We start from the raw sequence: 24,500 nt of genomic DNA, 5'->3' as shown, positions 1-24,500 counted from the left end.
ATGAATTGAAAGACAGAGACGTTGAAAGACGAAAAACCATTTGCGAATTGCTGCTTCAACGACAGAGCAGAAAGGGGTTTCTGCATCGAATTATTACGGGTGATGAGAAGTGGATCCATTACGAGAACCCTAAACGAAAAAAGGCCTGGGTGAAACCAGGTGAACCAGGTCCATCACAACCAAAACGAGATATTCACTGTGCAAAGGTTATGCTGTGCATATGGTGGGATATGAAAGGTGTGGTGTACTATGAGCTGCTGCAACCGGGTGAAACTATGAATGGAGAACGTTATCGACGACAATTAATGCGTTTGAAGCAAGCTCTGGCCAGAACACGACCAGAATGGGAGAACAGACATGATAAACTTATTGTTCAACATGATAACGCTCGCCCACATGTCGCAAAACCGGTCAAAACCTATTTAGAAAATGTCGGATGGGAAGTTTTACCCCACCCGCCGTATTCACCAGACGTTGCTCCTTCGGACTACTACTTGTTCGATTGCATGAACAACGATTTGATTGGACAGCGGTTTACTTCTTCAGACGATATCGAAACATGGGTCTCTGACTGGATCGCTTCCAAGGATGAGGACTTCTTTCGCCACGGAATCCGTACATTGCCTGACAGATGAGCGAAAGTAGTGGCTAGCGATGGACAATATTTTTCTTAAGGTATTTATGTATTTTGTGTTTGTACTACAGCTTCAATGTGTGCGTACCAACCGCACGAATTAATTCCTAGACCAAATACAAATATACGGTACACTACTTCAAGCCTCAACTAACAAAACAAAATACAGTTTTGACGTCATCACAAATAGATCGTATTATATGCATTTTATTAACTTAATTGCATTTGTTTAATTTACAAACGAACGCATGCATATATATAAGTACGTATTAGATGATCACTTAGCACATCGTAAGGTGAGATGATGTAGTTGAGGTGACCCGAAACTTATTTATTCAGACATAGCTTCCATCTTATTCATATCACAAGAAATACACAGGACACTGATCAATAATAACCATTAACTGGAATATACAAACTTTCTCAAGATTTATCAATCAGTGAACTACACAAATTTAACGTTTTTCACTATGTTCAGTTCGTCGTTATATAATTAGATCTTTTTTTTTTTTATCTTACAATTTTCGATCAACAACAGTATATATATTCTTTTCTTCTCTTCTAATATGTTGGATTATAAACCTACCATCATAAATATATTTACAACAGTCGAAAAAGGACATAATTATATTGTAGAATATTACAATAGTCAGATGTATATAGATATTCATAATTTTAAGGAAATAGATTAAATAATAAGTCTAATTTTAAATGTTAAAATAAACGAAATTTCTTCTAGAATGATATAGATTTATGGCCTTTCTGAACATAAAACATCTTTGGAAATAAACAATAATTCTCCAAGTTAAATTTTCCAATAAATAGTTAAATTTGGAAATAACTATTACGGGAGATGAAATGACACTATTTATTGAAGCGCTAAAATGTCTGTAACGGAACGAGGCCAAAATTTGGCCCGTTACATCAGCCAATGTTCCAACCAATTTCTCTTCCTTCTTTCAACTAGGTCTTAAATTGTTCTTTTCTCCACTACTATTTCTAACGCTCCATTTGTTTTCCATTCGACGGTGGTAATTCTAGCAATTCTTCTCCAAGGGCCACAGTGGCATAATATTAGAGGGCTCATATATGATACGAGGGGTTCCTGGTACGATTTAAGCTCGCGCCAAGTGAACACACACCATACGCCAGGTTTTTCTCGAGGTTTTGTTTCCTCTCACTTTCTTCAGTCCTGCTTTTCATACATTATGATCATCGTCGTCTCCTTTAGCCTACAGGTATAAACGTGGGTCGTAAAACTGAAAGATTTCCTTTTCCCATGTTCCCCACACTAATATTTCGAAAGCTTCCAGTCTTTTTGCATCACTTTTGCGTAATGTCCATGTTTCTACCCCCTAGAGCACAATATTCCACACCAAATAAAATACTTAGAAGTAATCTAAAACAACTAAGAAGTATGGTAGATCTCGTTTTTCTTTTTCATCATTGATTAGAAGTAGAGAAGATTCGTGTATTACAATCCTCCACTAATCTTTTCTTTTCGATTTATAACATAGGCCTACCTTGTTTGCTTTTTTCTTATTTATACGTATTGTGATATTCCTAACGAAACCATTTCTGAAATAATATCTTAGCTACTTTTTTCTCCCCTTTTAACTATCCGGCGTTATTCTCTCTCAACGTTTGTTAGCATTGCGTCATTTCATTTCTGAGCTATGATATGCATAGGTATGGATAGTAGCGTACGGAGAAATTCGTCAAAGAGGGAAGGTTCAAGCTCCCAAATTCATATATATATAATCTTACAATTCGTATAGATATCTTAATATGATAAATGTTTATTTGTAATGTAGCTTTATTGCCTAAAAGGTAAGTTATATTTTACTTAAACCGGAAGTGGTAGAAGTCTGCCATAGTTTCCGTTTCAGTATTAATCTCCATAGAACAAAAACGGTAAGGGATAGCAAGAAATGGCTTTTGGTTTCAGCGTCCCAAGAATAGGTTTTATCTGTAACCGTATCATTCTATTCATACTAAAAATAGTAAAAATCTACGATTTCCTGATTCAATACCTATCGCCATAAAGTACATTAAAGTGGTAGTAGATAGTGAGAAACAGTGTTGTTGGTATAATTCCGTGTCGAGGATTATGTTCTGTTTATCTTATCCCTCTATTTAAAGCGCAAATCGCAGAAATCAACCCTTTTAGTTAGAATTGGACATATCACTGATAACTCTCAAGGAAAGTATGTAAGGAGGTGAGTTACCGTATAGAGAGCTGATTGAATAGCTGATACGTGGATATTTTATAAGATGGATTGCTCCAGTTGAAGAAATGCATTTCAAGACGGTATAAAGATGATCAGCAAAATCGCAACTTAACATGAGATTTCTATTTGGTTCAATCATAGTTTCGGTGATCACCATACAACAAAGTCGGTAATAAATAGCAGGCAGATGTTATTTTAAAGTTGACTCAACGCTCCAAAAATAGATTTCTTCTTCGACCTTTTTTTTTTTGTGTTGCAACCGAAAGGGATAGGTCTACCGCGTCCGGTTCCCATGTTTTGAAAGTCTACAATGTGGAACGCAACGAATTTGTTCCTCTTAAAATTTTCCTAATTTGCTACTGTAGTTAATTTTGCTTACGAGACGGTAAATATCTTTTAAATTCGAGACAGGGCGAGAAACATTACAATTCTCTTCTCGTTTTCGAGACGAGACGGGACATTTTACGTCTCATGGGTAACACTAGTTTACCCAAGTGTTAGATCTCAAACATGTTTTAGTCGTACATAATCCATAGTATAATGACTATAAATTGATAGAGTGATTTATAAACACAATGAAGAGCATTAATCAACGTTTATAGATATGCAAGTTATTACACAATATACTCCAATAGTTAATCTGGTTTAAATGTTGTCACACCACACTCTTCGTCCACCTCTCGTGACACGGAAGGATTCAAATAACTTCTAGAAGAAATTGAAACATCAGGGCATAAATTTTGTACAGTCCGCAGCAAAAAACCTGCAACATGAGCATGTAAGTTTATTGTGAAACTACGCCTAATAGAACAACAAGGAATCAACATAACGTCTAAGTGGCACGAATCACGCCAGGAGAAACCTCGGCGTCATCCCCTGCATACTTATTTTGGAGCAAAAGACTTTGTCGTTTCACAATAAACTTATATGCTCATGTTGCAGGTTTTTGTGCTGCGGACTGTACATAAGTTCACCAAGCGAGACGAGACATGCTTTTCGAAAATAGAGAAGGAAAGAGACTTTTACAAAATTTATGAGACGACAAAACCTTGTTTCTCGTCCCGTTTGCTAACACTAAACCGTAGTCTATTTCCCATACTTTCGGCTTTTTCCATCGTTATTTCGTCATATCACCCATTCCTTACAGTAGTTCTCCACACAGTACTTTCTGAGTCTTTTTCATAATTCTTATTTCATATTCAAGGACCCATAATTGAGGAGTTTGATGCAATAATGGAGTGTCTGAAACGTGCAATTGGAGAAAATCGATGTTGAAAATTTTAGTTTTTACATAAAACAATGTAATATGTAGCATTTTATTCCGATATTGAATTGAAGTGTTACCAGGCTAAATAAGCATGGCAAAAGCCACAAATGCGTTTGATGCAAAAGGGCATAAACTCGCTTACGCCCTTATTACATCAAACTCCTCAATTTATTATTTTTTCTTCCAAATGACTTATTTCTCTATTTGGATCCAAGCTTCTCTTTTCCATTTCCATTTCAGTTCTTAATTAACACAGTAACTATACCTTAATTCAGTTTATATGGTAGACATTTTTCATACATGTACGGCATCGATCAAGCAAGATAGAGATTCGAAAGTAACCAATAAGCATTATTCCATTAAATAAGCTTTGCGAAACTTCCGATGCGAGAAATGAAGAAATAAGTCATAGGCAATATAAGTTCTCTCTTTGTTATAAGATATTTCAAACATACCTACAGTTATTAAGGATTTTGTTTTAATTACATGTGTGTTCATTTTAACGTAACATTTCCTAATAAGAATTGTTTACCACAGGGGTGGGGAACCTGCGGTCTTCCAGAGTTATAAAATAAGCCTCAGTTTGGGCCTGTTGTGAAAAATGTAAAATTGTATAAGGAATATGAAATATACTTCTGAAAAGTAAATGAACAGTAAATTTTGTTGCTTTATATGTATAATATGCTATATAGTTGCACATTTCTATGTAAATTATTAATGTAATCTCAATATTTTACGCTGCTACCCTTATACGCTTTCATTGGTTAATTAAAAATGATTAAAAATCATTTTATGTTTGTAAATTCGTGTTAAAGTAATTAATTTTCTGGAATGGATATAACAAGAGCTGAGTTCTTAAGAATTATTTCAGTAGACCTATAACAAAATTTCACTATAATAAATTAAGTTTGATGGTCCCAGCAGCTCATTATACTGGTATTTTGCTGTACTACTTAGCTATCTAAAACTATCACCTGTTTTGGGGGCACTTAACCTTGAACCAAATTCTGGTATAGCACAGTATGATGTTCTTCAGTTGGCAACGCTGGTGCGATCGAATAGACGTGAAAGAATCTCTTGCGAGACACCGCCTTGGCGAGTACCAAATCATGGCCCATAATAAGCTTGAGGACAGATCTAAGAGCCGTATACAAGTAACCCGAGACAACGACGGTGCTGAGGAACACACAAGCGAACCGGCCAATAAATCGAAACTAGCAGCCGCGGAAGGAAAAATAAAGAAAGGAAAAAAATCACATGTATCATCCGGGACAAGGACTATACGTCTTCCATTAACTACCTTCATCTCACGATTCCAAGTATTTGTCACTTTTCTAGCAACCAGGATTGGAACTTTCTGTGAAATGATCGTACGCACACAGTAGTACTTCTAGCTGAGCGATCGTAGGAAAAAAGACATTTGGATTAGCTGGAAATGAACATTTCCGCTAAAATTTCTAAAGCGTTGTTCTCAATAAGTTTTCATTTAAGATTAGTGTAAAGGCATCTCAATTGAATAGATGGCGTCACATTCTCCTGTTATCTTTTTTTTTTTTTTCAAAACGACAATATTGACAAATAATCAAATCGAATTCAAGAAACAAGTGTTGAAACTCGACTTAAATACAAATTGAATCAATTTAGAGAATAATCCGTGTACTTTCCAATTATTCTGTTTCTTGCATTCTCAAGAATGCATTTATTTATACCGAAACTGTATGTTTCCAATAATAAAATTCTCTCACATGGAGCATCTGCAAAGTGTTGTACGCCAATATCAACGAAATTTTGCAGGTAGATACTAGATATAAAATAAAGTGACCCGTGTTTTTTCGTTTCTGCAGAAAAGCTGTTTGAAGAAGCTGAGCCTCTTCCGAAGTATTTTCAAAAAACTCGAAATCTTCAAAAGAACACAAACAATTGTCCACCCTGTGACTGTTTTCCTGAAGGAAATGTGCATAAACGTCTTGTGTCATTTGTCTTCTAATCTGTCTCTAGGTACGCCTTTTTCTGTAATTTTTTTGAGATTTCGAGCTTTTTTGAAAATACTTCGGAAGGGACTTAGGCCCCTTCATATTCGTTTCTCCACAGAAACGAAAAAAAAAATATGTATTTCTTACTTTTACGTCTAGTATCTGCATGCATAGTTTCTTGCGGAATCGCTCGCGGTCTTTTGTCGATATTAGCCTTTGTAATATATTTTGGATATATTTGAATGGGAACAGTTGCTCCCCCTACAACAGTTTTCTCACAGAAAGAAAAAACCCGTATTCGTTATTTTTCTATCTAGTATGTGTAATATGTACGAGGGCTATCCAGAAAGTAGATTACGTTTTGGAATAAAAAATCAACAAAGTATAGGAAACAAATTTTATTATATACAGATGAAAGCCACACACAAATACTACTTTTCGACATAGTCACCATTCAAATTAAGGCATTTATCGTAGCGATGTACGAGCTTGGAAATTCCTTCGTCGAAAAATTCGGCCGCCTGCGACTTCAACCACTTCGTTACCTCTTCTTGCAGCTGTTCGTCGTCATCAAAACGCTGCATAGTCAGCCACTTCTTCATTGCTGGGAATAGGTGGAAGTCGCTCGGTGCCAGGTCGGGACTGTACGGCGGATGAGGAAACAACTCCTACTGAAAAGATTCAAGAACTTCACGCGTGACATTTGCCGTGTGGGGCCGGGCGTTGTCGTGAATCAACAAGATCTTAGAGCTCAACATTCCTCTGCGCTTGTTTTGAATTGCTCTTCTGAGGTTTTGCAGAGTTTGGCAATACCTTTGAGCGTTTATTGTAGTGCCTCTTTCCAGGAAGTCCACCAAAATCACACCTTTTCTGTCCCAAAAAACAGTCGCCATCATCTTCCTTGCCGACATTGTTTGCATGCATTTCTTGGGTTTTTGGGGAGAACCTGTGTGCCCCCACTGCATTGATTGCAATTTCGTTTCACAGTTCACGTGTTTCACCCATGTTTCGTCACCAGTAACGATGCGATCGAGTAAAGAGTCACCATCCTTATTGTAGGCGTCCAAAAAGTGCAACGCTGCAGCCATTCGCTGATTTTTGTGGTCCTCTGTCAAGATTTTTGGAATCCATCTTGCACAAAACTTGTGGTAACCAAGCTTTTCGCTGATGATTTCGTGCAACAAACTTCGCGAAATTTGTGGAAAACTCAAAGAAAGTTCCGTTATTGTGAACTTTCGATTTTCACGGACTTTAACATCGACTTTTTCGACAAGTTCGGCAGTCACTTTGCTGGGTCTCCCACTTCGATCTTCGTCGTGAACATTGGTTCGGCCATTTTTAAATCTTATGACCCACTGTCGCACTCCACCTTCAGTGATAATGTTGTCCCCATACACTTCACACAGCTGCCGATAGATTTCTATCGGTTTACAGTTTTTTGCTGTCAGAAACCTTATTACTGCACGCACCTCGCAGCTCGCGGGATTTTCAATTAACGCAGACATTTCAAACCGTCACAGTATCTTAACGGAGCACAGCACGAACCTCTCACTAGCACGGCTAGATGCCGACTGAGCTGCGCAACGCTCTGACCCCAAGATGGCCGCGCTAGCCCCGCCCCTAGCGGACACAGACGAAAACGTAATCTACTTTCTGGATAGCCCTCGTATACGACTTTTCCTGCAAATTGCTTGTGTCTTTTTGGAGATTTTGTGCTTTTTTGAAAATACTTCGAAAGGTTCTTAGGCTACTTCAAACCATTTTTCTGCAGAAGCGAAAAAATACGGGTCACTTTATTTTATGTCTAGTATCTACCTGCAAAATTTCGTTGAAATCGGTGTGCAACACTTTGCGGATGTTCCATGTCCGTAATGAGCGGAACAAAATACCAAAGAAATCCACTGATTGATGTATGATTATTTAATTAATTTGCGGTTCGAACTCGACTGTAACATGTAGGTCCACGTTAATACTGATTGGATCACTTTTAGCCAATAGTGCAGCTTGTATTCGTTGCCAAATTGAGGCATTAACTCTGAGTCGTTTTCGTGAAGTTAGTGAACAATTCTTCGTGTGATAATAAAGGAAGAAGTGTGCACTAGACTAAAGGTAAGCACAGATGTGTTTAATAATGTCCAAGCCAGGGAATTGAGCAGGCCAAGGAGATGTTGAAATTCATTCTGATGTTCCTTTTAACGATACCTGAACACATCTTGCTGTGTATATTGTCGCATTGTCATAATGGAAGAATGAGTCATTACTAGTGAACAGTTTTACCGTCACAGGATACACCTCGTCACTTAAAAATGTGCATCTAATCGCTGGCAGTATACTAGTAGGACCAACTGAATACCACGATATTGCGATCTACACCTGCACAAAGCTCCCACTTTGTTTTATGATACGAAATGGATTGTCCGGAGAATTTCTTCTTGTAACCTTTTAGTACCGCTATTTATTAAAGTAAGCATCTGTGTTGTTTATTGTTGACCAGTTGGTCGTCTAGATTTTATGGCGTTGTAATTGATTTAAAAATATGTTCGTAAGGAATAAAAGATCTTGGCAGCAGTAATTGTTCCACTAAATAGTATTTTATAATTATTAGATCTTTAAGTTTTATAATACAGGTTGATATTAAAAAATCCAGTTCTTTCAGATTACCGGCATTGATTTTAGAACACCACATGTAAAAATTACCGCGTTGGCATGCCACTGTTTTCTGGAAACACCGTTTATGCTGTGATGGCGCTATAGTCGCTAATCCACTGTTGCCACACTTGGTACAATTGTACCAAATTCAGCCCTCTTTGTCATTCATCGGCCCATTGGTACCACGCTGGCATTTTCAGCCCCTTTTGTGAAAAAGTTGGTACAATTCTACCCAATTCAGCACTATTTAACAAATATTTGTCACATTTTCAAAAGTATCAGTAAGACTTTTCCTACACCTCACGTTACTGATACTGTGTTCTGGACTCTTAAAAATGCTGTTGAACATTCATTCTGTGGCGTTGCACTGCATAACGCTACGAACTTTGTGTGGAAAATTCGTAATTCGAAATATACCGGAAAAGAAGTGACGCACGATAGGTGCATTCGCGCAGCGCATGAAGGAGATGAGAAAGAAGCAATGTGGTGGTACTTTTAGCTTGAATTTTTTTTTTAAGTTGAATCAAGTGTTGAATATTTTGAAGACCAGCGTGTGCTCAAGTAAGTCTATGTGTCGTTGCAAAGATTCTACACAAAAACGATAATAACACGAAAAAATACATTGACTTAGTTGCCGACTTACCGGACTAAGTTGTTTACTACTGACGCCATATTGACGAACATAAAGATACCCGAACATTTCTTTTGTATAACTCTATCTCGACGCGTTGATTTGGACTCCTGAAAGATGGGCGGGGGGAGTATTCTAGAGCTTTACCTCTTTTAGTTTCTGTTATAGAGAAATCTATCACACAAGTATAAAATTATGAATTCAGCCCTTTTTGTTTCAATTTGGTACTATTTTTCAGCCCACTTCAGAGCTAGGACTGTGGCAACACTGCGCTAATCAGTAGTTGTGTCGTGCTTGCACCTGTTAATAGGCGTTCTTGCTCATTGTTAGGGGCCGCGGTGGCTCAGTGGTAGAGCGTTCACCTCTGGTGCTAGGGGTCTTGGGTTCAAACCCTGCTCCCGCCAAGTGAACTTTGTGGTGGACAAACACCGTGTGCGTGGGTTTTCTCGGGGTTCTCCCGTTTCCTCCCACTTTCTTAATTCCACCATTTCATTCATCTCTCATCTTCACCGTCTCCTTTTGCCTAACCGGCATGACCTTGGGACGTAAAACTCAAAAATTTCAATTTTTCAATTTTCTTGCTCATTGTTTCCCCTTTTAGCATTCATTTGCTGTTGTACAACCTCAAACAGTTGAATTAAAATTGTATAGAACTGTTTTATTTAGTTGATGAACATTAAAATTTTATTTTTCATTTAAGGGTTACACACTGTACAAAATAGCCCATACTTATGTATACGATGTTTCAAAGACTGCGGTAAAGAAACTACTAACATAAATTGAACATACACACATTACTCTCATACTTTTCCTTACAAGAATTATAATCTGTTCTCCATAGCATGGTCCACCAAATCGATACATGCCTGGAGACGAAAAGCAATGTTGTCACAAGCAGCTTAACATACCCGTACTGGTATCCTGTGGAAGTCTTCCGTGATAGCTTCTCGTAGTTTGGCGTATGTAATGTCGATACACTTCACAAATATGTATGCATATGTGATGTTCATACACTTTGTCCTTTAAAACAGTCCATAAGAAAAAGTCGGGTGGTGTCAAGTCAGGACATCTTGCTCCATCTCACTTTCGCGTAATTGTTTGTTGCGGAATACAAACGCACACGCTGTTCCAAGGACAACCGTTCTGCCATCCTATCTGGCATACACTAACGGTTTGAAGTTCAGTTACCGTTATCGCCAATTTTAGGCTACACAGTGTTGCCATATCGAAACTTTTTTGTCAGAATTACAATTACTATAGTCTATCATATACATAATTACGGGCGACTCTGTATATGCAACAAATATAACCATTTAAAAAACCTGTCATTTTCAAAAATTCTGCACTCAGGTCTGAAGGTTCCCGGATTTTCGAACATCAGCCCGTACTTTAAAAAAAAAAAAAAAAAAAACTAGGAATATTAGTATAGGTGGACATATGAACATTGGAGGTTCCCTGTAGAATCAAGAGTGACATACTGACTCTTCTTAAGTAATGTTAATTCAGCTAATATGATCTCTATAAAGATAATCATTTTCGGCAGAGCATATCTTCTTTCCATCTTCAGAGATTTAACCCAACCTGTAACAACTGTTCGCATGTTGAAGAGTTTAAATTGTGTTTTGGCAACAAACACCTATCCTGCTGATGAAGGTGTAGTAGATTGTCAAGGTAACTGCGGATGACGAGGACATAAGGCAGAAAATTGCTCCAGCATGGCAACCAGTAGCATCTGCCTCTTTGCATGATATCATCTTCTATTTTGCATGCATAATTTATTGCGGAAAGGGTCAAGGGTGCTGCTGTACACTCAAAAGTCGTACCTGTCGGGGAAAAATAGTTTTATTTCATTTCTGTATGTTCAACATCCAGAGTGCACATTTCTTTGTTAAAACACACACCTATAGGCTATAGGGTTCCTAATAAATATTGACCTTTTCTGTCTTTCGCTTGGAATTTCCTTGGAATGTTCACAATGCTGTTTTTCGGTTTTAGTACTTCTATTAGAAACTGACAAATTGTTCCTTTGTTAGTTTTAAGACTTACGACTATTTTTCTCATCTTTCGCGTGCACCTTTTATTCAAAATTCTTTTCAGTAGATTGTATATGTGCATGAATAAAATTTTTGTGGCACATATTTATTCAAGTAGCAATTTTTCAGAACTTCCTAACATACCGTATGCTTACAAAACACATAGACTGACGAAACAGCATTGGCATATACTATACAGTTTTCTTTTAGTAGTTTTCTAGATAATTATTATTCCATGCTAAGTCTAACAAATCAAAATATTCTAAGTGTGCGTAAGTATAATATTATTTACATAGACTCCGTAAAAAAAATCTATACATACTATTACAGATTATATCAATAGTCGCTTTCCACAGTTAGATCGTATTTAGTTAGCAGTTTGTGGTATAGTTCCTTCTCAACAGACTGCATTACTTACTCGTACATGACTGTAAAATGAACGTGTGACATAAGCGATATTCTTAAACTTCAAATACAACTTTAAAATTATCTTAAGCTTTACAAGCGATAACCGTGCGCCGGCCATTTTGATTCACTGTATGACGTGACATGTTAATTTTGTTGATTCATTTTTTGTCCGTAATGATGTTCTACTGGTGGTTATTGCGCGAAAATCACGAGTCCCAGATTCGATTCCCAGCCTAATGTTCAACTCCTTTGTTCTGTCTGAATCCTGAATCGCGAACAAAAGCATTAAACCCAACCAGAAATGGTTAACAAAATCGGAAAAAGTTTTCGTAGTTTCTTTCATGTTCAGTTGAAACAAAGCGGCACACCATAATCGAAAAATACGAGATATATTTTATATATTTGGAATATATTAGATAAAAAACTATAGCCTACATTATTTTATATATTTGGAATCAGGATCGTACGCGGGAATTTATTTGGGAGGTCCAAATTCAATCTTAGAATAAATTATATTCTAAAAGCTAGCATATCATATAAACGTAAAGTTCAGGTGTTAAATGATACATCTATGTATGATACACATGGAACATATTGTAGCAAGCCACATAAAAAAGCATGATTTTTTATATTCTGACAGTTTTAGGTGTGTGTGTGTGTTTTTTTTTTTTTTCTCGAACTTGGAACAACAATTTTAGTATGAGGCGCTCCATGAACCATTATACTTCTTGTTTTCGTAAAGACTAGAGTTAATAAGCGTATCACCAAACTTAATGTAATGTGGTTCTTGAAGCACTTCATACTAAAATTATTAGTTCAAGCTCGGAAAGAAAAGTCTAAACTGGCACAATATCAACAACCATGCTTTCTTCGCTTGGTTCTCTATGTAACCTGCTATAATACTATTTTTGACATGCATCTTACAGAGATAACTTTTAGTGCTTGAACTTCATACAATATTAAGACTTTTATGAACATTTTTACTTGTTAAGACTATCATAGGTGAAAAAGGGCCGTTTTTTTCCCACCTCTTCTAACGTTTTGAGAATGTCACCATGCCATTTTTTTTTTGAAATGCAGTGTATTCATTAGTATTCCCTTTATTTTATATTGGTATTAACACGAGTTTTTCTTAATAATAATAAAAATCGAATAATTATTCAATTAATCAGATCTTACTAAATAGATTAAATTCAGTCAAAGATTTTGGAGTTACATTTGATACGAAACTATCATTTAATAACCATATAGAGAACATAGTTAATAAATCTCTGAAGATGTTAAGGATTCATAATTAGAACTGGAAAGGAAATATTACCACACTAACAAAACTGGAATATGCTGTTGTGATCTGGAACTTCACAACAGCAATACCAAAACCAACTGGAAAAAGTCCAATCTAAATTTATCAAATACATGGCATACAAGAGAACTGGAATCTATCCATCTTATGAAAACTATATATAACATTAATATACTACTTCTGTTTCCCTACACTTGAACAAAGACGAAACGTAATAGATGTGACTTTTCTCCGTAAAATAGTACAAAATGAGTTTAATTGTATGGATCTGATATCGGCACTAAATTTTCATGTCCCGAAACTTAATACTCGTGCTGATTACTCTGGCCTGTTCTATTTAAAAAAAAAAAAAAACCAAGGGCCAACATATAATTAGTCACCAATCTGAAGAATATGCTCTTCTTATAACAAAATATGTATCGAATACAAAGAAATTGACATCTGTAATGTTCAAGGAAACTTGTAAATTTATTTTGTAATACACCAACACTATAATTGGGCTTATGCCTGTTGTGTTGATGACAAATAAATAATTGAAGGCTATCTAGTTATTAAGAACATTTTATAATAATACATCTATAAGATATTTGAATTTGTATAACCTATGCCTGTTTGAGATTCTCAATTTTAGTCTGTGATACGCAGTTCACTTGAATATATTTTTCTCTTTTTTTTTTTTTTTTTTTTTTTTTTTTTTTTTTTGAGCTAACATTCAGTCTAAAATAAACACAAAAAAGACCTCAAGAACCACTTTTGGTCTGTGGATCACAGTTTGAGAAACCGCTGTAGAATTATTAGAATCCAGACGGACTTCCGCATGGTCTCATGCATATCACTCTCGGCAGTAAAGCAACTCCTAAATAATGGTTCGGATTCCACTTTAATATCGTTAACTTGGGTTGGTACCTTTTTAAAAATTGAGTTTGGAGTATTATTATTGTTAACGTAGCACTTTGAGTAAATTTAGATTGTTTTTATTTGTTTAAGGTACATTTTAAATTATTTGTATTGTTAATGTTTAATAAACGCACTTATGATTTGTTTTGAGGTACTTTTGGGGACTTTTTACCATTGTTTGAGTTGATAAAACAGAACTGAGGGTGTAAATGAGAGACATTATTAAAAAAGTAGTTAACATGTATTTTGTACTGTATTTAATGTGTATGAGTGCATGTTTGTGTAGCGAAATGTCAGATATGTAATTTAAAATGTATGACAATTTTTAATGTAAAAGAGGAAAAGTAAACTGGATTATATTTGAAGTGATGATGATAACTAAATTTAGGAAGTTTACTGAGCTAAATGTAGCAATCTCTGATGTATTTACTAACAATTTATTTTAACATTTTTATGAATACGAGATACTTAATGTTGACTGTGATGTACTAAAGATTGTGTTTATTAATGTTGTTATTTAAAATGTTACTCCAACTTTGATTTTAACTTCAATTAACTTCTACTTTATCTCTCGTTTTTCAAAGTTCAAGTAATTGTGACAAAATAGACTGAAGTATTATACAACAAAGATGCTTGCATTACAGCACGTAGCTCCCAAAATTTGGGTTAAAATTATACACGTGCGTATATATATATTAACCAATTTCTCATAAAATTGAGCGTTATGTCAGCACTTCGCATTTTACATAACTTGCATAACATTGTCGTTGCAATGTGTTTGTGTTAACATAGAATTACAAAAATGCTTACATTCACGCAACATCTTTTCAAACAATTTACAACATTAACCACATTTGCAAACTATGTTCTATAAAATTACAAATACCAAACCCAAATCAAACAAACTTGAATATTTTTTTTTTACCACTGCAAATTAAAATACACAATATTTCCGATTAATAATACTAAAATATTAACATTCCTTAACACTATAGATTCTATCCTTATACTAGCACTGTTAAAATTCGAGTTACGAATAATTATTCTCATAATTATCCCAATATTCGAATAACACCAGAAAAATCATTCGAATAATTCTAACATCAATACCTGTAGTCTAGATAAAGAGGTGAAGCAGAAATCATACTTGCGCTACCTTCAGACGCTAGTAGCGCAAAATATACTGTATAATCTCCGGACATGCATGTCATTAACAGTGTTACTTTCTTTACGCGTCCTAAAAATTGTAGAAATTACTTCCAGTCTATACGTTAAAAAAAGTTTTCGCATAGTCGTAAAACCTTACAAGGATTCCGTATCATCCTGCTGTTTTCGTGTATTAAATATAAAGATTACCACCCACGATGACTGCGAACTAAGCTTGTCAGAGGCATACTTACAGCTTTTCAATTTTCTTGTCTGCATTGGCTTTCATGGTGGAGCTTACTGAAAAGTCACTGAAAGAATGGACTTCGGTAACTAATGGTCGTCGAAAGCTTTTGTATGTGTGGGACCACCAAAGCTTATCCTAAGAGAATTACTAGGTAGGCTGAAGGAAGGTGAAATATATGGCCTCGCTGGTGAGAATCATTGATGGGGGGTAAAAGCGTTCGTCGATTGTAATGGGTGTCTCAAGGCGACTGCTCATGTTCTTAGCCATAACAAAGGTATATATTAGAATTGTAATGTAATTAAATATTAAAACTAATCGGCCGTAAATTAGCGTTAAAGAGCAACATGGCTTTCATTGCACTAAATCACGCTGGCATTTTTATCCGTTCATTCTTTCCCCCTTCACGCTCCTGTTTACCACACGGATAGTAATTTATGTGTCAGAGCGTTAAAATTTCTTCTTAGAATATTTTTTTCTTGTTTTGTTTAGTTTGTGTTTCATCCCCCCTTGCTCCTCTTTAGTGTGTCTTAAAAGTTCGTCTTTGTGTGTTTTAAGGCTGTGATTATCCGAAAAAATATAGAAGGAAATGTTTTAAAGGGTTGAATGAACTATTAACAGAACAATAATTTACGAATGTGTAGTGAAAATGGTTAATCTTATTTAAATACGTAGAATAACATAGCATTTATTAAGTGCAGCAGTAGCAGAAGAACCGCCCTATTTACATAAAAACAAAAATATAGAGGAAATAAGCAGGTAACTGTAGTTAGTCTAGTCTTGACAAAAACGTGATGTACGCGAATTTTGACCAGTTCCTTTAGAAGCCTTAATTACTAGGGACTAATGCCAGTATAGTCAGTGAAGAGTGATATATATTTTCACGTTGCAGCAAGTGGCAATTGAGAGTAAACCAAACAGCTTTCACTTTATAATCAAAACGGATGTGTGCAGAGGATTTCCATTTACTAAAGTTATGTATCACACAGCAATTTATTAAGCTAAAATCTGTAGTCAGACATGCGGTTGATATTTCGCATTAATATCGCAAGTAATATTTCTAAAGGTAAGAAACCTTAATTGAATTAGGTTAGCAAAGAATATGGTATGATGACAAGAATTTGTTTTTCTGTTGTCATGAACCTTGGAGTACAAGGGAGGATCAGAAACTAAGGTTCCGTCTGTTACAGAGAAATGAGGAGTGTGTGGTAATTTTTTAATACATGGGGTTGGAAACTGTGCAGAGCTTCCGCCACCTACAACGCTAATTGTAGGTCACACAAATGGCGACTCGTTTGGATAACTGTCGGGCCGCGGTGGCTCAGTGGTAGAGCGTTCACCTCTGGTGCATGGGGTCGCGGGTTCAAACCCTGCTCCTGCCAAATGAACTTTGTGGTGGACAAACACCGTGTGCGTGGGTTTTCTCGGGGTTCTCCCGTTTCCTCCCACTTTCTTCATTCCACCATTTCATTCATTACTCATAATCACCGTCTCCTTTACCCTAGCCGGCATGACCTTGGGACGTAAAACTCAAAAATTTTCATTTTCATTTCATTTCGTTTGGATAACTGGTCTCGCGAAGAAGTCCGTTCAGTTATTCAATTTCTGTGGGCGAAACATGTAACCGCGGCTGCAATTCACCGGCAGCTAGTAGAGGTTTACGGACAGGATGTAATGTCTCGTCAGCATGTCGCAGAATGGTTTCGAAAGTTCGTGGCTGATAGAGAAAATGTCACCGTCAGCCTAGAAGACCAGCACGCTGTTTAAGCAGTTTCGCTGAGACATCATCGACAACCCTTCCTACAGCCCGGACTTCGCTCAAGCGCCATTCACCTGTTCTCGCGCTTGAAGGAGCAGCACCTATAGAGGATCCAGCAAGAGAAGGTCTCTGACAGCTCGCAGCAGCGTTGCTACCACTCACGTTTCAAGACTTTTTTTTTCGGTGCATCTATAATGGCAGTTTAATTAATGGTGTAAGACAGCTTGGTCGTAGCTGGTAACACCACCATCAAAGTACAGGCTGCATTTTCCCTCCGCGTGTGCTAAGAAACTTCAGAGACCATCTATTGTTGGTCTTGCTATAGGAGGGCATCACATTGCTTCAGACAAGGAGGTGAAACACTTCGAGACAACGTGGCGAAACACGCAAGGACAGAATTTTTAGCAGGAGAGAATTTTGTCTTATCCTACGATGTGATAAGTTCCTCAATCGATATGGGGACTGTCGAAGAATAACGTAATGTGTGTAGTATCTATTGGCTGCATTGGTTGTATGAAATAATGCAGGCTTTGTAACTTTAATCTCAAATCACTCCTCGTATTTTGATTGTGCCGTGACTAAGAATAATGATTACGTCTTTTTTCTTTATTCATTTATATAAGAAGTTAATATTCTATTATTTTTCAAATTAACCTGGAATTCTAATAAGTAGGGCTCGGAAGTTGAAATGCCTAAAAAGAATCTATAAAATACCTAAAAAATGCCTAAAAAGGACCTATAAAAAGACCTAAATATCTTTTAAAAAAAGGTCCTAAAAACTGGAAAAAATGACGTAAAAATAAGACCCAATTTAATAAATCACTTTCACTTCACATGCACTCACTTTCACTTCGCAATATTTGCAGAAAATAATATTTTCATCTGTAGAAAAAAAAACAACTTTCGCTCCAAATTCAGACACAAGTTGACGCAGAAAGGAAGTTGTACTGCGCTTACTTTTAGGCATGTGAACTGGGGATGCGTTCGAGTCGAGTCGAGACAGAATTTTCCTGACAAAATTCGAGTCGAGACACAGCTCTTCCAATAGAAAAATATATATATTTCGAATCGAGACATCACTTTTAAAGCACATTTTCGAGTCGAGACAGTCTCAAATCTTGTCTTGTGCGCATTCCTAATGTGAACACTCTGTCCTTCCTCCACAAACTGAAGGCCAAACTAAAATAAGAAAACTTCCTCACCTCACCCCCTCCCCTTCCTGCTGGAGGACATTGTTACACTTCCTTATCTGACTTGTGATTGTTGCAGATCTGGTCATATCAGTCCAGTCGTTGAAGAATGTCTTTTTTTTTTTTTTTTTTTTTTTTTTTTTTTTTTTTTTTACTAAAGAAAAGTTGTTCTAGAACTCGTGGTGATTCGAGTTAATGGTCAGTAAATTTATTGTCGAAAGATGAAGTGCAAAAAAAGACGTTAAGACCTATAAAAAGTTTTTTAAAAAAGACCATTAAACAAGAAAATGCCGAAAAAGGCAAAGAAGGACAAATAAAATCCACTATTTTCTGGCCTACAATGACCCAAAATTAACATGTTAATCCTCGTCTTCGGGCACTCGTAAAAAAGAGGATTTTTCCTCAACTTCCGGGCCCTACTAATAAGTCATAATTACGTAGATTATAATAGAATTGGGTATTATTATACAGAGTACTTGCGTGATTTTACTGATTAGTCATTCAAATCGGTTTAAATAAGTCTGCTGCTTTATGAAAATTAAGTTTTGTTATATATAATTAAATTTAAATATATTGCAAATTCGTTTTGAGAAGATAAGAAATATTAAGTAGAGGTGAAAAATAGATCGCTTAAACCAAATCATCAAACTTTGAGCTTATTTTAAAGTAAATAAAAGAATGATTCCCCATATCAATCAGTGCGCTAGACAAATACTATCTTTATAAAAGAGTTAAGGAACAAAACAAATCGTACTAGAAAGAAAAAAAAATCAAGAAAATTACTTTTTAAATGAATATATGTTTATGCATGATTAAAAAGTAAAGCATTGGCGGACAATGTTTTATACAGTACAATCAATTTGTAACATATGAGACGTTCCAAAGAGTGCTCAGTTTGACCTGTATGTAAGTATATTCGTATGTATGTACTTAAATACGTCGAGAACCGTTGGTAATATTGTGATGCTATTTTCACTGACCAAAGAAATTATTCCCAAGAAAAGCTCTTACCTATAAAATATTTGAAATAAATAATAAATTATTAAAAACACACACACAGTTCATGTAATGCCTGATGAAAATATCCTAAAATATGCGGCAACCAGCTTATCAACAAGCAAGTTGGGTTGCATATAACAAAGGGGTCGAGAATACTTTGTAGCCAGCTTTCTCCAAATGATTTAACGGTGATAATGAATGTTTAAATCATTACCGATGTTTGACTATTTTTACATGCTGGTCTTGCTCAACTTTTCCCAGAATGTAATCCACTTTTTCTGTGATTGTTTGCCCACTGCGAGGATCATCTTTGACATCGAAATTTCCAGGATGAAAACGAGTGAATCATCTTTTGGTTCTTGCTTTTGATAACGTATCTTGCTTATAAAGAATTACAGGCCTGCACAGCATTTGCGCGTTTATTGAAATAAAATTGTAGAATGTGGTGGAGTTTTGCGGGAAGTTCACTCATCTTCATTGCGCAATACCTTAATTGCACATTATAAGAATTCCACCACTTTTTGCGTTTGTACTAGCTTCAACAGTCAGCTGTCAAATGAAGCCGCTGCAGCTCATATACTCTGCGTTTTGGAACCAATCGTTCTTTCAGAAAAAAATGTTACGTGGAGGCACACTTAGTTTCCGGGGGGCACTGCTGGTACTATTCTATTTATTATTATATTATAGACGTATTAGTTTGGTATCCTCTGGGAGGCACTCTCATAGTGCTCCGAAGGGCAGTACCCCTCCAAAAACATGTCTGGAAGAAACACTGTTCGGAACATTAACATTATCTCGCATGCAAAAGGCATAACTACTTTTTAGACTACATGAGATTTTGATGCCGTTTTCATAAATGTAACTAGCTATTCCCAAGGAAGGTTCCTACCTATAGTGAAAAATATTTCAATGATTTTGATAATTAGTTATTATACGTTTGTTCATGTATGCTTCGTAAGCCATTTTAGAGGGTTAGAAAAAGCAGAAAATATTTGTTTTTTAAAAAAAATGAGCCAACTTTTGAAAGGCAGAAAATAATAATAAAGTGCTTAAAACACAAAAACTTTTAATACTATTAATACTTTTAATACTATTATCTACAAAAAAATCAGTCGTACCAATCCAAACAAATTCGCATCGAAATAGTTTTTTTATTCGGCATTAATTTGTTCGGGTTGACATTACTTCAATTTTTTATATAGATAATAATAACAAATCTCTACTTTTAAGTGCTTTATTATTATTTTTCTGCTTTTTTAGTACTACTATTATTTTCTGTCTTTTATTGTTCTCTTTTGAAGTCGATGCATATTCTTCTGTTTTTATTAGTCATACATACGTATGATTTTTAAAGAGTAATTTTCGTTAAAACACAAGTATATTTTTGGATCAAAATATCCATTATATTTCAGTCAAAAAATTTCTTGTACGCCTTATATCTGGAGAACTACATATAGTGTAGCCAAACCCAAACTATCACTTAATTCAGTGTGGTGTGCTTATTCTATAGAAAATGCAAATATTTGATTTAGGGGCCATTCAAAAATGTTGTGGCCCCTGATCCAAAAACTAATTATTGGCGAAGATCGCAATTTTTGATCCATTTTTTTTAATATTCCTAAAATTCCTGTCACTTTCTAGTTCGATTTGCTTTATTTTATTTACTTTTTAAAAAGAAATCGTGTTTTTCAAATATATATATTTTTTATTTTCTACCTTCTAGTCATAAAATTCTACAACGATAGAAAGATTGTTTCTTCCTATCTGACGCTCTTGCCGATATTAATAACGTCTTTTCATATTGCAATGAAACTGAACATCACTTTACTATATTTGCTTTATAACAAACGATTTTGATTCGGTGTCTTGTAACACTATACTCTACCCGAGGAAGAGATTCAAAACTTAAACTTTTTTTATGATGGAATAAAATAAACAAACGTCGTTAACATTAAAAATTCATTAGGCGATCTAAATAGTTCGCTAAAAATTCATTAAAATAAATCGCGGTCAATCTTAGAGCCATTTCTTCATTTTACCCACAAAGGAATCTCCTTTTCTGTCCATTTTGTTAAAAGTATTAATTATATATTTTTTTACGCTTTTTGTACTTCTTGTTATATTTTCACATTCTGTCAGTTCTTGAAGTCTATCATATTACTTTCACAATATGTAACTTGATTTACTAAGATACTCTGGGCATTATACTGTACAAGCAACTTCCAGAGCATTTTTGTTTGCATAATGAGTAGGGTATATGGTTAGTAGATCCGTCTCCCTAAGCCTACAGGACATAATCGTAGGCTACCAATTGATCTCTATAAAGCAAAAAACGGTAAGAGATACCAACAGCTAGTGTTTTGGAATCGATTTAACATTTTAACGCGCCTTTTTATTTATTTATTTATTTATTTTCACCCAACCAGAGTGTGGTAGAGTTATCCGGACTGCGAGTTATCGAGTGCCGAGTTTTAGGAACTCTGCTTTAAATAAATAAATAATAGATGCACTACGACCAGTTTCCTTATTGAGTTCGCATAGTTCGAGCATCTATCGCATCGTAGTGTCACACTGTGAAACAAAACAACTCACATGCTTTTAATTCTGAATCAAAATCGTTTGTTATAAAGCAAATATAGTAAAGTGATGTTCAGTTTCATTGCAATATGAAAAGACGTTATTAATTAGATACGGTAAAATAAATAATTTCTCCCTTAGAAACGATTATTTCCATTTTTCAATAGCTTCCTGTTTGTGTGTAAAGTCATTTAATATACAACTAATAATTATACTTTTTGTGTTACAGGTGATGTTGTCTTGTGCACGTTGCCTTTGGGTGTCTTGAAACAGTCAACTGCTCTAAATACACAGGGCCTGCCAAATACAGTTCAGTTTGTGCCTCCATTACCAGATTGGAAGGTCGCAGCCATTCAGCGATTGGGCTTTGGCAATCTCAACAAGGTTGTGCTTTGTTTCGAGCGAATCTTCTGGGATCCAAATGCTAATTTATTTGGACATGTAGGCAGTACGACAGCTAGCAGAGGTAAGTATTGACCAAGGAAAAACAATAAGTAGTAGTTGTTTTAAAACTTCTATTGAGCTTAAGAAACAAAATTCACAAGTAGAGACAAATATAGAAATTAAGTTGATTTAATTTTGAACAAGAAAATTATAGCCCAATCCAATTAACGCGAAGTTCATTTTATTTATTTTTAATGGAAACTGCTTTTACAATAAAACTTTGGAAGGTAAAAGCAGTTACATGCTTAACAGTATTGAGTATCAAACTGTACATCATCTTTAATTTCTAGCTACGTGAGGATTTTTAATATTCTAAATGAACTAGAGTTTTAATGATATCACTTTACTGATTTTCAAGTCTTGTTAGATATGACTTCCCTTTTCAAAATTAATTTGCAATATATATACAAGGTCCAGCACTAAGACCTCCCGTATTTGGAGAGGGCGCTGTGGGAGTTGTGTTGGGGATACGTCAGCGAAGGGAGCTTGAAGCGATGAGCATCGTCGTTTGTTGTGGAGGAGTATATTTGTAATGGTGGTTCTGTGGTTACTACTAAGCAGGCATTTCGCATTGGGTTCAGACTTGGCCGACATGATTCTGTTCCGGATAGAAAAACTATTCACATTTGGGTATCAAACGTTAGAGCAACAGGTTTTGCACTAAGCAAAAATCGCCTGGGTGACCTGTTTAAGTACTGAACGCTCTGGAGATTGCTGGATAGACGATCTCACATGCGCCACATTTTCCGACGTTGTTATGGTTCGGTGTGGGTCAAGCGATTTTTTTCACCGTGCAGAACCTGTTGCTCTAAAGTTTGATGTCCAAACTTGAATAGTTTTTCCATCTGGAACAGAACCATGTTGGCGGCCAAGTCTGAACCTAATGCGAAATGCCTGCTGAGTAATAATCACAGAACCACCATTACGAACATACTCCTCCACAACAAACGCACGGTCCTTACCGCGCCACGCCATTGCGACTGCTGAAAATGGCACGTATACCGCTATCGATCGATACCCCCTTTGCCGCTGTATCCCTACCACAACTCACACAACGCCCTCTCTAAATACGGGAGGTCTTTTGTCGGACCTTGTATATACATGGTGGCCCAAAAGTAGGTATACAGTCCCGTACTGATCAGTCATAACATTTTATATTATTTACTTATTGCTATCCATATAGGTGGCCTATTGATTTAATTTCTTCCTTATTTGTTCTTAATTTATTTTCATTTACACCTCAAGCTTGAAACAAACCAAAGCAAAATATAAATTCATTATATTAAGAAATTAAAAAGGTCATACTTGATTCGATGCTGGTCTGTATACCTACTTTTGGGCTACCCTAAATTGATTATTAAGTATTAAAATTATAGCTAACAATATTTAATTTCCATGAAGGAATATTTGAATACCTCTTTAAAACAGAGGGGGGGGGGAAGAAATATGCATGTGGAACTTGTACTGGAAAGATAGTATATTCAGCGTGGAAGTCTGTTATACACTTTAGTTAAATGAACCGGCAACTTTTGTTTTCATTTCACCAATTCCATTATCATTCACTTGCTTTAATTACCCGTCTCCCTTAACCTAATGGACATATTTATTTATTTATTTTGCCTGTTTTGCATACAAATGAGAGTATTCTCGAGTACGCATACAGTTGTCAAAATTACAAAATAATTACATATATGCTATAAAAACTTACAAATAGCCTAATACATACATAACTATGGCTTTTATAAGCTTACACATTCATAACGTAATTAACAAAAATCATTTATACATTGTCTTCAAAAAACTAATTTACCGAGTAGTAACATTCATCTACTGAGAACTTCAGAAGATCAGATTTAAACATAGAATATGATTTGTTTTGCTTTAGAAAGGTAACTTATTGAAAATTTTTATACAGTTAATATATACGCTTTTTTTGAAAAAACGAAAAATTTTGGGGATACCATGCAAATTATTAACGAATCGAGTATTGTATTTATGGACGTTAGTGTTTTCAATAAATAAATGTTTGTTACTTACAGTACACAAGATAATTTTATATAGATACACACAAGGTAATGGTAATATTTTTTTGTCCTCGAAAGATGGGCTTGCAAG

The 24,500-nt window shown here is 35.6% G+C and overlaps 1 protein-coding gene across 1 annotated transcript in view; it reads left to right on the top strand.

Annotated features, from left to right (window-relative positions):
- Nucleotides 1-24,500, top strand: part of LOC145682319 (lysine-specific histone demethylase 1A-like) — a 97,351-nt gene that overhangs the window by 23,473 nt on the left and 49,378 nt on the right. The window contains exon 3 of the mRNA XM_081753896.1: nt 22,171-22,407. Coding sequence (XP_081610022.1) covers nt 22,171-22,407 — 237 coding nt within the window. The remainder of the gene's footprint in view (nt 1-22,170; nt 22,408-24,500) is intronic.

The sequence above is a fragment of the Thermobia domestica genome, chromosome 1 (assembly GCF_964235325.1).
Source record: "Thermobia domestica chromosome 1, izTheDome1.hap1.1, whole genome shotgun sequence".
Taxonomy (NCBI): domain Eukaryota; kingdom Metazoa; phylum Arthropoda; class Insecta; order Zygentoma; family Lepismatidae; genus Thermobia; species Thermobia domestica.
The sequence above is the reverse complement of the archived record's forward strand: the minus strand, read 5'-3'. Positions and strand labels throughout refer to the sequence as shown.